The 15,771-nt window shown below is 39.2% G+C and overlaps 1 protein-coding gene across 7 annotated transcripts in view; it reads left to right on the forward strand.

The window, feature by feature from the left end:
• Positions 1-15,771, forward strand: part of MYOM1 (myomesin 1) — a 183,136-nt gene that overhangs the window by 96,518 nt on the left and 70,847 nt on the right. For all 7 annotated transcript variants that reach the window (XM_063653453.1, XM_054460362.2, XM_054460363.2 and 4 more), the window contains 4 exons: positions 1,242-1,298; positions 7,925-8,049; positions 14,271-14,454; positions 15,184-15,358. In XM_063653453.1, coding sequence (XP_063509523.1) covers positions 1,242-1,298; positions 7,925-8,049; positions 14,271-14,454; positions 15,184-15,358 — 541 coding nt within the window. The remainder of the gene's footprint in view (positions 1-1,241; positions 1,299-7,924; positions 8,050-14,270; positions 14,455-15,183; positions 15,359-15,771) is intronic.

Consider the following 15,771-nt stretch of genomic DNA (forward strand, 5'->3'; position numbering starts at 1 on the left):
TGCTACATTCACAGTGTTATTCTTTACCTTCAGTACATGTAGTGGCATCGTTAAAGTCTAATTAAAATAATGTCACTGGCTGGGCATGGTGGCTCACACCTGTAATCCCAGCACTCTGGGAGGTCAAGACGGGTGGATGACCTGAGGTCAGGAGTTCATGACCAGCTGGGCCAACATGGCGAAACCCCATCTCTACTAAAAATTACAAAAAATTAGCCAGGCGTGGTGGCAGGTGCCTGTAATCCCAGCTACTCGGGAGGCTGAGGCAGGAGAATCATTTGAACCCCGGAGGCAGAGGTTGCAGTGAGCCGAGATCGCGCCACTGCACTCCAGCCTAGGCGACAGAGCGAGACTCTATCTCAAAATAATAATAATAATAATGTTACCATTTCCCCAGCAACCGTGTCTCATCAGGCTCCTTGATTGCTCTTCAGTCACTTTTCACCAACCCTCCGACTTCCTGCCCTCCTTTCTAAACTTGCAAATTCTATCTCATACATTCGTTTGCTCCTCTTTTGTCAATTCCAATCAAAATAAGATTTGTTTGAATTGAAAATAAGTTACCTTCTTTACTGTCTTTCTGTTTTTGCACAAACTCTGACACAAAGTCCCCTGGTTAATGCAAGAGTAGAACCACTCTCTCTTTCTGATGTTTATGGGATCATACAAGTGAATTTCCTCTTTAACTTTGTACCCGTATCATTCATTTTCCTTGCTCAGGATCTCAACTGATTTCCTTTGGAGATAATGTTTTTCAAAATGTAATGGGAAAAATTTGCTTTGCTGAGCTTTGCTGCAGGATCAGCACCCCCTTTCCTCTTTCATCTTATTATGACAGATAAATAACTACCAGGCTTACAATTGTTCTGGAAATGTTTCTCCCAAACGCATGCTATCTCTTCAGAGGGGATGAGCAAGCCTACCTGTTCCAGGAGATTTCATATTGAACAGTTAAATGAACACAGGTTACTTACCTAGCTTGTGCAAGTACAGTTCCAGAAATGTCTACTCAGCCAGTCCAGGCAGATTCTAGGCTCCAGCAGATTATGAGTCCCTTGAGGACAGGGGCTGTGTTTCCCACAATGCCCTCTACATGATTGATACCATTCATGGGAAAACACATAAGTCTACTAGTAACAAACCCAGTTGTGACTAATCTGACCACTTTCCCAATTCATCAGTGCAGCTGATAAATTGCACACTTGTGAACGTTTGTGATTCTTATATTTGTCTTTATTCAGGTCGCCCCTCAGCACCCTGGACTGGACAGATCATTGTTACTGAAGAAGAACCTTCAGGTAAGAAGTCTGGTTGCCCCAGATACTATTACTGATGTTTTGCTAAGCAGTTTGCCTTCTGTTGTGGAGGGAGCAGTGTGTATTGCTTAAGATGTTTTGGGAAGAACATTCTAAAATATCTGGAGATTGTAAGTAACTTACGTCAGAGAATCTCATTTTATTTTTAAAGCTTTCTTGAGGTGTAATTGTCATACAGTATACTGCAAATATGTAACATGTACAATTTGATAAATTTTACACGTGTATATACCCATGAAACCATCACCATTTTCAAAATAATGAACATATTTGTCACCCCTAAAATTTCCCCCTGCCCATTCGTAATTCCTCCTTTTCATGTCTCCCCATCTCCAGCTGTCACTGATCTGCTTTCTGCCACTTACATTGTCCACAATTGCAGATCAATTGAATCATGTTCATTTTTGTCTGTTTTTCTTTACTCAGCATAATTATTTTGAGACTTATCTACATTGGTGTGTGTATCAATTCATTCCAATGTATTTATCCATTCACTGTTGAAAGCTTCTATGAACATTCTTAACTGTTTCTGTGGACATAGGCTTTCATTTATTATCTTGCATAAATACCTAGGAGTTGAATGGATGTGTTCTGTGGTAGGAGTATGCTTAATTTTTAAAGGAACTGCCAGCTGTTTTCTGAAATGATTGTACCATGTTCCCTTCCCCTCCAGCACTGCATGAGAGTTCCAGTTGCTCCCGCATTGTCACTAGCACTTAGTGTGGCCAGTCTTTTTAATTTCAGCCATTCTAGTGGGTTCATAGTGATATTTCTTTGTGGCTTTGATTTGCATTTTACTCATAATGTCAAGCATCTTTTCATGTGTTTATTTGCCAATTTTTTTGACATTGGGCATCTTTGTCAAATCCAGGTATTTTTCTTGTTTTTTTCCCCCTGGAAATGTTATAGCATTAGTTTTTACTTTTCACTCTGTGACGCATTTAAAATTAATTTTTTCTATTTACAAGAAGTAAGGGCCTCAATTATTACTATCATTCATACTTGCATATGGCTATTAAATTATTTCAGCAATATCTATTGAAAAGATTATTCTTTACCCAACGAATTTGTCTTGGCACCATTGTCAAATTCAATTTATTACATGTGTGTGGATCAATTTCTGGAATCTCTATTGGTCAATTTTTTTTCCCCTCCATCAATACCATACTGTCTTTATTACTATAGCTTTTCTGAGCTTCATTTTTTTCATATATAAATTTTAGCATCTTCAAATCAGTATAAGTCCTCTAATCTTGTGTTGGTTTTTTTCCCCCCAAAGTTGTTTCAGCTATTCTGTCTTTACATTTCTATAAAAATTTTAAAATCAGCTTATCAACTTCTACAAAAAACATGCTGGGATTTCAGCCAAACAGCGTTGAGTCCTTTGATTTATGAACATAGCCTGTATCTCCATTCATTTAGCTTTGCTTTCATTTCTCTCACCTTAGTAGTTTTAGTGTGCAGGTCCTGCACATTTTTATAGATTTAATCTCATACATTCGTTTGCTCCTCTTTTATCAATTCCAATCAAAATAAAATTTGTTTGAATTGAAAATAAGTTACCTTCTTTACTGCCTTTCTGTTTTTGCACAAACTCTGACAAAAAGTCAGAGTATCTGACTTTATATATATATATATAATATTTCTGATGATGCTGTAAATGGTATTGTTTTTTATTTTAATTTGTTTTTAATGCTAGTATAAAGAAACACAATTGATCTTTGTATATTGATTTTGTGTCCTGCATCCTTGCTGAACTAATTTATTAATTCTCACAAACATTAGGGTTTTTAATGAAATTTTATTATGGATTTTCTATTACAAGATTATGCCATCTATAAATAAAGATAAATTAACTTCTTCCTTTTCAATCTGGATACATTTTATTTCTTTTTCTTTCCTTATTGCTCCATCTAGAACCTTTAGTACAATGTTGAATAGAAGTGGTAGACCGGTCATCTTTGCCTTTTCCTGATCTCAGGGGGAAAGCATTCAGTCTTTCACCATTAAGTCTAACATTAAGTGTAGGTTTTGTATAGATATCCTTTATCAAGTTGAAGAAAATTTCTTCGACTCCTGGTTTTCTGAGAGTTTATATTAGGAAAAAGTGTTGGATTTTGTCAAATGCTTTTCCTGTATCTATTGAGACGATCATATGATTTTTATTTTTCCATTAACATATTGAATTGTATTGATTAATTTTAGATTATTAAACCTAAATAAAATAAATAATGCAAACTAAACCTCACAGTCTTGGGTTGAATGTCACCATGTTATGCTGTGTTATCCTTTTTATACATTGCTGGAGTTTATTTGCTAAAAACTTTTAAAGGAATTTTTGTATCTATATTCATAAAAGATATTGGTCTATGGTTTTTCCTAGTAAAGTCTTGGTTTAGTTTTGGTATTAGGGTACTGAGTGGAAAGTATTCCCATTATTTTAATTTTTTGAAAGAGCTTGTGTTAACTTTTTTTTTTTTTATTAAACGTTCAGTATAATTTGCCAGTAGAGCCATCTAGGCCTGGAGGTTTGTTTTTTGGTTTGTTTGTTTTGTTTGGTTGTGGGAAGCTTTTATACTGCAAATTCAATTTAAAATATAAATTTAGGACTATTCAGGTTATTTACTTTTTCTTGAGTAAAATTTAATAGTTTTCATCTTTCAAGAAACTTTTTCATTCATAAAGTTGTTCATATTTTCTTATTATCCTTTTAATACTTGCAGAATTTGTAGTGGTGTCACCTCTCTCATTCCTAATATTTGTGTTTTACCTCCTTTGTCCTGACCTGACTAGAAGTTTATCAGCTTTATTGATGTTCCCAAAGAAACAGCTTTTGGTTTCATTGATTTTCTATATTTTTATTCTGTTTCCAGTTTTATTTATTTCTGTTCTTATCTTTATTATTTCCTTTTTTTCTGCTTATTTGAGTTTAATCTGCTGGGTTTTTTTCTAGTTTCTAAAGGTAGAAGCTGAGGTCCTTAATTTGAAGTATTCTTTTTTAACGCATGCATTTAGTGCTAAATATTTTTTTCTAAGTACTCCTCTAGCTGTATTTCACACATTTTCATCTGTTGTGTTTTCATTTTTATTTTGTGCAAAATACTTTCCAATTTTTTGATACCTTCTTTGATACATGGATTATTTGGAGTATGTTATTTAGTTACTAAATATTTGCAGATTTCCCAAGTACATTTCTCTTATTTGTTTTTAATTTAATTCTATTATGAAAATTAAATAGAACATATTTTGTATTATTTGAATCCTTTTAGATTTTCTTGAACTTGTTTTATGGTCCAGAAAAAGAGCTATCTTGGTAAATATTTAGTGTGCACTCGAAAAGCATTGTATTTTTTTTTTTTTTTTTTGAGACAGAGTCTCACTCTGTTGCCCAGGCTGGAGTGCAGCAGCTCAATGTTGACTCACTGCAACCTCCGTCTCCCAGGTTCAAGTGATTCTCCTGCTTCAGCCCCCATGAGTAGCTGGGATTACAGGCACATACCACCATACCAGGCTAATTTTTGTATTTTTAGTAGAGATGGGGTTTCACATGTTGGCCAGGCTGGTCTCGAACTCCTGACCTCAGGTTACCTGCCTGCCTCAGCCTCCCAAAGTGCTGAGATTACAGGCGTTAGCCACACACCCAGCCAAAAAGCATAGTATTCTGCTATTGTTGAGTTTTATAAATATTAATTAGGTCAAGTTAGTTGATAGCATTGCTCAAGTCTTTTAGATCCGTAATTATTTACTATTACTAATATCTACTTGTTCTATCAATTATTGAGAGAGTAGTGATGAAATAGCCAACCAAATGGTGCATTTATCTGTTTCTTCTTGCAGTTCTACCAGTTTCTTCATGTATTTTGGGATGTTATTAGATGCATTAACATTTTTATTATTATATCCTCTTATGAATTGACCACTTTATTGTTATAACATGACTTCTTTTACCCATGGTAATGTTTTTTGCTTGGAAATCTACTTTTAATATAGCTATTCCAGCTTTCTTTTGATTAGTGTTAGCATGGTTTACTATTTCCATCCTTTTACACTTAGCCTATGTGTGTCTTTATATTAATATGATGTGTTTCTCATAGGCAGCATATAGTTGGGTCTTGCTTTTTAAAAATCTAAATTGGTAATCTTTGCCTTTTAATTGGGGTGTTTTAACCATTTACATTTCATGTGATCGTTGATATGATTGGATTTAAATCAATCATCTTGCTATTTGGTTTCCATCTATTCCATTTATTTGTTTCCTTTTTTTCTCTTTTTCTACCTTTTTTGGATTGAGTATTTTTTATTATTCCATTTTATCTGTATTCTCTTGTTGGCTAAAATTTTTTGTTTTGCTTTTTAGTAGTTTAGAATTTATAATATACATCTTTTCACAGTCTACCTTCCAGTAATATTATATTACTTCACATGTAGTGTAAGAATTTACAACAGTGCCTTTTTTTGTTTGTTTTTTGAGATGGAGTCTCGCTCTGTCGCCCAGTCTGGAGTGTAGTGGTACAGTCTCGGCTCACTGCAAGCTCCTCCTCCCAGGTTCATGCCATTCTCCTGTCTCAGGCTCCTGAGTAGCTGGGACTACAGATGCCCGCCACCATGCCCAGCTAATTTTTTGTATTTTTAGTACAGACAGGGTTTCACTGTGTTAGTCAGGATGGTCTTGATCTCCTGACCTTGTGATCCACCCACCTTGGCCTCCCAAAGTGCTGGGATTACAGGTGTAAGCCACTGTGCCCGGCCTTCTTTTTTTTTTTTTTGAGACAGGGTCTCACTCTGTTGCCCAAGCTGGAGTGCAGTGGAATGATCATGGCTCACTGCAGCCTCGACCTCTTGGGCTCAAGCAATTCTGTCACCTCAGCCTCCCAAGTAGCTGGGGATATAGGTACACACCACCATACCTGGCTAATTTTTGTATTTTTTGTAGAGATGGGGTTTCACCATGTTGCCCAGGCTCATCTCAAACTCCTGAGCTCAAGTAATTCACCTACCTTGGCCTCTCAAACTGTCTGGATTACAGGCATGAGCCATCGTGCCTGGCCTGCGACAGTATTATTCCGTTTCCCACTCTTAGCCTTGGTGCTGTTATTGTCATACATTTTATTTTCATATTTATTGTAAACTACACAATATGATATTATTATGTTGACTGTGGTCAATTATCTTTCAGAGATACAAAATGTAAGAAAAAAAGGCTTTATTCACTCACATTTTTATCATTTCCATTGCTTTTCATTTATTTGTATAAATCCAGATTTCCATCTGATATAATTTTCTTTTCACCTGAAGCACTTCCTTGAACATTTCTTGTAGTGCAGGTATTTTATCTTTTGTTATGTAAAAAAAAACCTCTATTTTACCTTCATTCTTGAAATATATCTTCACTGAGTATAGAATTCTAGGTTGACAGTTTTTTCTCTCAGTACTTTAAGAGCTTTGTCCAGCATAGTGCAGATCTACACTACAAGAATGATTGCTTTTATTCTTATTTTTGTTCCTCAATATATAATGTGTCTTCTGTATCTGTTTTTAATATATTCTCTTTATCACTGTTTGTCAGCATTTGATTATGATATGCATTGTGTAGTTTTCTTCATATATCTTGTGCTTATAGGGTTTGCAAATTTCTCTTATCTGTGAGTTTGTAGTTTTCATCAGATTTGGAAATTTTTCATCATTATTTCTTTAAATATTTTTTCTGTACCTCATTATTTTTCTTGACCTCTGGAGTCTATGTATTTCCAGTCTTCTCCCTCCCTGCCCGATAAGACCAACTTTACTGTAACTGTAAACTAAAACTGTACTAAACTTTACTAAAACTATAAACTCAACTCCACTGGGACCTTGGCTCCTGCCTATCTGCTTATAGGATTCTGTCCCCCACTTATTTTCATATCTGAGCCAGGGTAAATCCTGCTTGTGGAGGGTTCATGTGGCTCTAAACTCTAGATGCTCTGGGACTTCTGGGATCTGGGTGCTTCTGGAAGTTTGTCCTTGCTTTCACCCTAACACTCCTGACCTGGCCTCACAACTATTTAAAGATAAGAAGAGTATCCTAGATTCCTTAGCTCTATATTCTAAATGAGCAATGGGGCTGGCTGCAGTGGCTCATGCCTGTAATCCCAGCAATTTGGGAGGCCAAGGCAGGAAGATCACTTCAGCTCAGGAGTTCAAGACCAGCCTGGGCAACATAGGGAGACCTCATCTCTACAAAAAAAAAAAAAAATTTTTTTTGAATTATGTAGGTGTGGTGGTGTGCACCTGTGGTCCCAGCTGTTTGGAAGGCTGAGGTGGGAGGATCACTTGGGCCCAAGAGGTCAGGGCTGCAGTGAGCCATAATTGCACCACTGCATGCCAGCATGGATGATAGAGTGAGACCCATTCCCCCCCACAAAAAAACCAAAACAACAACAACTGCTCAACGGCATTTGAAGAATCAATGAATGAATGATGTTTTGGGGGAATTTTAGAGACAAGGTACTTCTTTATACTGTGGAGACATAATTAACTCTTCCTCCAGGAGGAGAGCAGCATCTGTGGCTCTCTGAGTATCCTGGGCTACCCAGAATGTGTGCTTCTCATTTTTCCTTGTTGTTTTTCAGAGGGTATTGTGCCTGGCCCCCCAACAGACCTCTGTGTCACTGAGGCCACCCGGAGCTATGTGGTGCTCAGCTGGAAGCCCCCTGGCCAGCGTGGTCATGAGGGCATTATGTACTTTGTGGAAAAGGTAAGACTCTAGAATCAACATGACCAAATACTACCTCCTAAGGATTTCTTTAGAAAAGTAGAGGCTAAATTCCCAGGGACGATGGAGTGAGGGAGGAGGAGGGAGCATGTCCTGATCTCACTAGATTGTTATAAACTGAGAACTCTCTCCATAGAACAAAGTATATCACGCAAAACTGTTCCTAAAAATCAAGGGGTTTATGGATCCCCAAGACTCACCCACAGACTCCTAAGAGATCCAGACCCAATATCATAGCCCCTACGAGAAGAGAAATGTTCCTGAAATGGTAGATTGCCTGTATGACAATGTTTTCTAGAGACCTTCCTGTCTCCTTTGCTTTCATAATGGCTTTTCATCTCTCTACCACTCCTCCTTCTGTAGTAGGACATGAACATCATGAGGCTAGAAGGGAGGGGGTAACAGAGAAGGGGCAATACTCTCAAATGGCCGGGAGTGTGGAAGACAGCAACCTCACGCCACTGCACTTGGCTAGCCCCACTCTGAGTACAGGTAGCAGAATGAGGTCAGGGATCACAAAACAATAAATATTGGCAAGTTCTTTCCAAGATATTTTACAATTATGTCAGGAATTAGAACATTAGAGAGGACAGCATGCAATGAAGGGCCAGAATGGGTGGAATGAATGAGAACGGTATGTGAATCAACCACACATCCGTATTTGAGGGTAGTTCTGATAAGGATTTATGCCCAACAAATGGAGAAGAGCCAAGACCTGTACAGGACATTATTTCGGCAGAACTGACTCAGCCACAAGTGTAGAAATAGGAGAGCCGGCCAGGCAAGGCACAGGTCTTAGCGGGGGTAAGAAGTCCGTGGCTAACAGGATCATTGCTACTGGAAAACGACATTTAAAGAGAATTTGCTTAAAATGAGGTTCAAAATCCATTTGTTAAAAAGGTTCTGATTAGGATATAATTGAGAAAATGAAAGAAAATGCATTTATTTTATCCCATATGTAAGAACATTTATATTTTTATTGGTAGTGATGCACCATTTTTTAGAACAATAAATGAAACAAGTGTTTGTACCTTTAAATTTTATTTTTATAAAATTGTGTGATAGCATGAAAAGGTATCATTTACTTTACATTTTACTTTCATAGCAAAATCATAGAAATTTTTTTAATAAAAATATGGTGCTCAATTAATTTTCCTAAAGGTCTTTCTCTTTTATCCTTAATACTGTTTTGATCATTCAATTTTGTAACACCTATTACGTCACCTTCCCTGATAATTATTGCAAGAAAATACATTTAATAGGTATATAGGTGTATGCAAACTTCTTCAAATTAGGTAACAAGATAAAGACAATATGCAAATGTCTTTGAGCTGCATTCTTCACTTTCTTTTTATTCCTAGCAAATCGGTAACAATGAATGCCTTATCTCCTCTACATGCAATATGGATATCTTCCAAGAGAGTCTTGTTTTACAAAACTAATATTCAATTTTTATATACTTTCCAGATATCAGCTTCAAATATAATATAAATTGAGTAGCATTCTAAGCTTTTTTTTTTTTTTTTTTTTTTGAGACAGTCTCACTCTGTTGCCCAGGCTGGAGTGCAATGGTGCAATCTCAGCTCACTGCAACCTCTGCCTCCCCAGTTTAAGCAATTCTCCTGCCTCAGCCTCCCTAGTAGCTGGGATTACAGGCATGAGCCACCACGCCCGGCTAAATTTTGTATTTTTAGTAGAGACAGGCTTTCACCTTGTTGGCCAGGGTGATCTCGAACTCCTGACCTCAAGTAATCCTCCTGCCTCAGCCTCCCAAAGTGCTGGGATTACAGGCATGAGCCACCACGCCCGGCTGCATTCTAAGCTTTTTAAAAGAAAACAGATGGCAAAAATAGAGTGGTGGATCAATGTTCATTTCCTAGTGTGTTTAATACACACCCCCACTGAATCTCTTTGAAACACTCCACAGGAGAAGGTTCTGAATAACCTCTGTGACAGTAATTACCATCTTTCCTATAATAAGGGCACATAACAACTATTTGGAGGTGTTTTCTGCAGATAAGTCAACTTTGGCTTCTGCTGAACTTTTCCTTTGGTCATATAAACTCTAATTTCTCTGTGGAAGTCTATAACTTCCCTTGACCTAAATACCTGTGAGTTTGTGATTAAAAATTTCAGTATTCTTCCCCCAGCACACCTATTGGCATGGAACAGAAGGGGACGTTTATGAACACAGTACTATGTAGGGAGGCCTGCACAGGGCATAGAACACCCAGGATGCTGGGTATTGAGGACACAGAACACATCCAGGGATCTGGGGTACATTTGCAGAACCATCCAAATGTCAAACTGTTCTGAGCTGAGGCTAAAATTATTTCTGATGTGGCTGTTCTGATATGCTGACCTTTCTAAAGGGAAAAGGTTTGTGCGCTCCTGTCCCTGCTGCGTCTGTTCCAGGATGCCCTGCACCCAGCATGTTGCCTCTTGGGCCACCCCTGTGCTTGTTCTTCTTCACAGCACGTCCTTGATCCCTGGAATGGGTGAAATTGAAGGGTTTATTAGCAAGGGACTCAGATAAATCAGTCCTTGGCACTTCCAGCCTTCCCGTCATACTGTATTCTTTTTAGACCCAAACTTTTTCCTCAGGTGTCTTACGTCTTGAGCTCTTTCTCTCACTCCCCTATCAAAAATCCAGTCGTGTCAGAGGCAAGGACTGTATCACTCGTTAACAGCAGGAATGAACATAGCTAAGATTTGCACTGTTCTAAGCACCTTACATGAGTTAACTCACTTAATTCAGAGTAGCCCTATGAGGTAAATATCTTTGTTTTCATCATGCCTGTATATTTTTAAGTGCTTTGTAGAGACAGGGTCTCCCTATGTTGCCCAGGCTGATCTTGAACTCCTGGGCTCAAGCGATCCTCCCCTGTTAGCCTCCTAAAGTGCTGGGATTATAGTTGTAAGCCACTGTGCCTGGCAGATCATGCCTATTTTGTAGATGAGGAAACTGAGGCATAGAAAGGTTTATAATTTGCCCGAGGTCACAGAGCTGGTACAACACAGAACTGAGATTTGAACCCCAGCAGTCTGGTTCAGGTGCATAAATCCAACTATTACACCGGGCCACCTTTCAGTCTTCCCAAGCTTGTCTTCTCCTCTGGAAAACGTTGACAATCATACAATACTACCTCCACAATACCTACTCCATGGCATAGTTGAGAGGAGTAAAGAGTAATAATGGCTTATAAAGTTTTCGGCACAGTGAAAGGCAGCTATTTTTTTATGAGAGTATAAACAACTGATAATGGCTTAAGAATTTGCCAGGGCCAAATATGTGAAAAGAAATCAAAGCCATAAACGAAAAGATTAAAGGTCTGAGAGAGTTTCGTCCCTCAGGAGACAGCAGACACACAAAAGATAACGTTATCATAAAAAACACTGCAAGGAACTTTAGAGGTTACCTTGTCAAATTTGCTCATTTTATAGAAGACAAAACTGAGGCCGAGAGCATGCGTTTGGCTTTCCAAGTTCACTTGGCTTGTTATTAACACAAAGGGACCAGATCCCATCCCATTGTCTCCTCTATGCCATGCCATGTTGCCTCTCTATCAAGTCAAGGAAGATCATCCTGTGTGATGGACTAATAAACTTAAAGTCCCAAAAATGTACCATCGTGACAGCTGGTCAACCTGTCATGAGATCTGGATTTCAGAAAAGTCTTTTGAAAACGTTACAAAATTCTGTAGTGAAATCAGGCAAGAGTTTCTAAATTTCTTCTCTTACCAACCATGGGCAAAGTTGGAAATTAAAATAGGAGGGAAAAAGGATTACCAAAGACTTCTGACAGTTTTCTTACTGTATCTTCTACCAGAGCTCAAATATACACCACGTCGTTCATTCGAGGATTTCCAAGTCACTCTAAATCATTTTAATTTTAAGAATAGAGTCTCATTAAATTAGTTTTCCCATTAATTATTCTAAGACTTGGGCAAAAAAAGAGAACATCTTTTTTTAATCTGGTTTTTATGGATACATAATCATTGCACATATTTACAGGGTACACTGAATATTTTGATACATCTTTGCAATGTGTAATGATCAAATCAGAGTAGTTGGGGTACCCATCACCTCAAACATTTGTCATTTCTGTTGAGAAAATTCCGAATCTTATCTTTTAGGTATTTTGAAATATATAATAAATTACTGATAACTATAGTCACCCTACTGTGCTATTGAACACTAGAACTTATTTCTTCTAATTGTATTTTTGTGCCCACTAACAAACCTCTCTTCACCACCACCCCCAACCCTTTCCAGCCTCTGGTAACCACCATTCTACTCTCTACCTCCATGAGATCAAATTTTTTAGCTCCCACATATGAATGAGAACATGAGATATTTGTCTTTATGTGCCTGACTTATTTTACTTAACGACCTCCAATTATATTCATATTGCTGCAAATGACAGGATTTCATTCTTTTTTTGGCTGAATAATATTCCATTGTGCATATTTACTGCATTTTCTTTATCCATTCATCCACTGATGGGCACTTGGGTTGATTTCATATTTTGGCCATTGTGAGTAGTGCAGCAATAAACATGGGAGTGCAGATATTTCCTTGACATACTGATTTTCTTTCTTTTGGATAGATACCCAACAGTGGGATTGCTGGATCACATAGTAGAAAAACATCTTCATCTTTCAGTCATTTAGAAAAAAAAAAATACTGGGCCAGGCACAGTGGCTCACGCCTGTAATCCCAGCACTTTGGGAGGCTGAGGCAGGCAGATCACGAGGTCAGGAGATTGAGACCATCCTGGCTAACACGGTGAAACCCCCTCTCTACTAAAAATACAAAAAATTAGCCAGGCATGGTGGGGGACGCCTGTAGTCCCAGCTACTCGGCAGGCTGAGGCAGGAGAACGGTGTGAACCCAGGAGGCGGAGCTTGCAGTGAGCTGAGATTGTGCCACTGCACTCCAGCCTGGGCGACCCAGCGAGACGACGTCTCAAAAAAAAAAAAAAGAAAAAAGAAAAAAAATACTGTAGTTGATTATGTACTGTTTGCCAGATGGAATTCTATGCTCTGTCATAAAGCAGTGAACAAAGCTCCTTGAACTTATGTGATTTGCTCTTCAGTGGAGGAGACAACAAATTAACTTAATTTCAAATAGTGATACGTGATTGAAGAAGAACAAAGCAGGCTAAGAAACAGAGAGTGATAAGAAAAGGATCAAGAATTCTTTTAAATAGGTAATGGGCAGGCCAGGTGCAGTGGCTCATGCCTGTGGGAGGCTGAAGTGGGTGAATCGCTTGAGCCCAGGAGTTCGAGACCAGCCTAGGCAACATGGGGAAACCTTGTCTCTACAAAAAAAATACAAAAATTAGCCAGGTGTGGTGGCGTGTGCCTGTAGTCCCAACTACTTGGGAGGCTGAGGTGGGAGGATCACTTGAACCCAAAGAGGTCAAGGCTGTAGTGAGCCGTGATTGTGCCACTGTACTCCAGCCCAGGTGACAGGGTAAGACCCTGTCTCAAAAATAAAATAAAATAAAATGTAATTTAATTGAAATTAGAAAATTACCTGACCCCAAACTATCCTCAAAATGAGACTTTTGTAAGCAGATTATTGTATTTAGTTAACAAAGGAAGCGAAATATTAAAGTAGCATATTTTTCAAACAATACAACGCTGTATTAGTCCATTTTCATGTTGTTGGTCGACATACCCGAGACCGGGTAATTTATGAAGAAAAAGAGGTTTAATGAACCCACAGTTCCATGTGGCTGGGGAGGCCTCACAATCATGGTGGAAGGTGAAAGGCCTGTCTTACACGGTGGCAGGGAAGAGACAGAGTAAGAGCCGAGTGAAAGAGGTTTCTCCTTATAAAACCATCAGCTCTCATGAGACTTATTCACTACCACGAGAACAGTATGAGGGAAACCGCCCCCATGATTCCATTATCTCCCACCAGGTCCCTCCCACACACATGGGAATTATGGGAGCTACAATTCTAGATGAGATTTGGGCAGGGACACAGCCAAACCATATCACAAGCCGTGTTTAATTTAGAGAATCCTACGAACTTCAGATGCCTCATCCCCTATTTCCTCCTCATCTCTCCTCCAGTCCAGCTTGCATCACAGGGAGTGGTTTGTTGCAGATGAATGAAACTTGGAGTTGCCTGGCCTGGATTCTCACTTGTGCTTGCTGTGCTTTCAATGGGTTTCCCTGTTCTTGCTGCAGTGTGAGGCAGGAACAGAAAACTGGCAGCGAGTGAACACGGAGCTCCCCGTGAAGTCTCCCCGCTTTGCTCTGTTTGACCTGGCCGAGGGGAAATCCTACTGTTTCCGCGTCCGCTGTTCTAATTCTGCAGGAGTTGGTGAGCCCTCGGAGGCAACGGAGGTGACTGTGGTAGGGGACAAACTTGGTAAGCAACTGTAAACTTCTTTTACTTCAAGAGAAAATTTCAGAGCAAGAATCTATTATATGTATATTTGGCCAGGAGTAAAAATGGTGACATCCTTCTTTCATATTATAAATTTACTTGATGGCTATACTTAACCTATACATTAAACAAAAATTCATTATTTTTGTTTATGAAAAGTAAACTTCTTTGGGAGTTTCAACAATATTGATAATGTGTTTTTTCTGAAGTTCGTGGACATTTAGTTTATCCATGCTCCCTAACTGTTTTTAATTTTTTTGCTTTAAAAAATACAGTGTAGGCCAGGCGCAGTGGCTCATGCCTGTAATCTGAGCACTTTGGGAGGCTGAGGCAGGCAGATCACCTGAGTCTAAGAGTTTGAGACCAGCCTGGCCAACATGGTGAAATCCCATCTCTACTGAAAATACAAAAATTAGCCAGGCGTTGTGGCGCGTGCCTGGTAATTCCAGCTACTCAGGAGGCTGAGGTGGGAAAATCGCCTGAACCCAGGAGGCGGGCGCTGCAGTGAGCCAAGATCCCACCACTGCTCTCCAGCCTGGGCGACAGAGCGAGACTCAGTCTCAAAAAAAAAAAAAAAGAATCGTAAAATAAAGCAGCTGTTCTTTTGACATGACGAAGTGTGTAAAATACCTAGGTGCGTGTTTGTGCGTAGATGATAAGGATGCATTTTTTAAATCATTTGAGTTTGATCACCATTTTCCTCTTTCTCAGATATCCCCAAGGCTCCTGGCAAAATCATCCCAAGCAGAAACACAGACACCTCAGTGGTAGTTTCGTGGGAGGAGTCCAAAGATGCCAAAGAGCTGGTCGGGTACTACATAGAGGCGAGCGTTGCTGGCTCTGGCAAGTGGGAGCCCTGTAACAACAACCCTGTGAAGGGCTCACGGTAACTCAGTCGGGCGTGCAGGGCGGGCAATGGCCTCTGGAGCTGCCATAGACACATACGGCACACAGACATCCAATGGAGGAGATTTTTAAAAAACATTTTACTTTTTGGCTGGATGTGGTGGCTTACACCTGTAATCCTAGCACTTTGGGAGGCCAAGGTGGGAAAATTGCTTGAAGCCAGGAGTTCAAGACCAAACTGGCCAACATAGTGAGACCCTGTCTTTACAAACTAAAAAAAACAAGAAAACATTATACTTTAAATAAGCCAACGCAGGGCAGGCCTGTAGTCCTAGCTACTCAGGAGGCTGAGGAGGGAGGATCCCTTGAGCTTGAGTTCAACTTGAGTTCAACTACAGCTTGAGTTCGAAGCTGCAGGATACAATGACCAGGCCTGTAAATAGCCACTGCCAG

This window comes from Pongo pygmaeus, chromosome 17, assembly GCF_028885625.2.
Source record: "Pongo pygmaeus isolate AG05252 chromosome 17, NHGRI_mPonPyg2-v2.0_pri, whole genome shotgun sequence".
Lineage (NCBI taxonomy): Eukaryota > Metazoa > Chordata > Mammalia > Primates > Hominidae > Pongo > Pongo pygmaeus.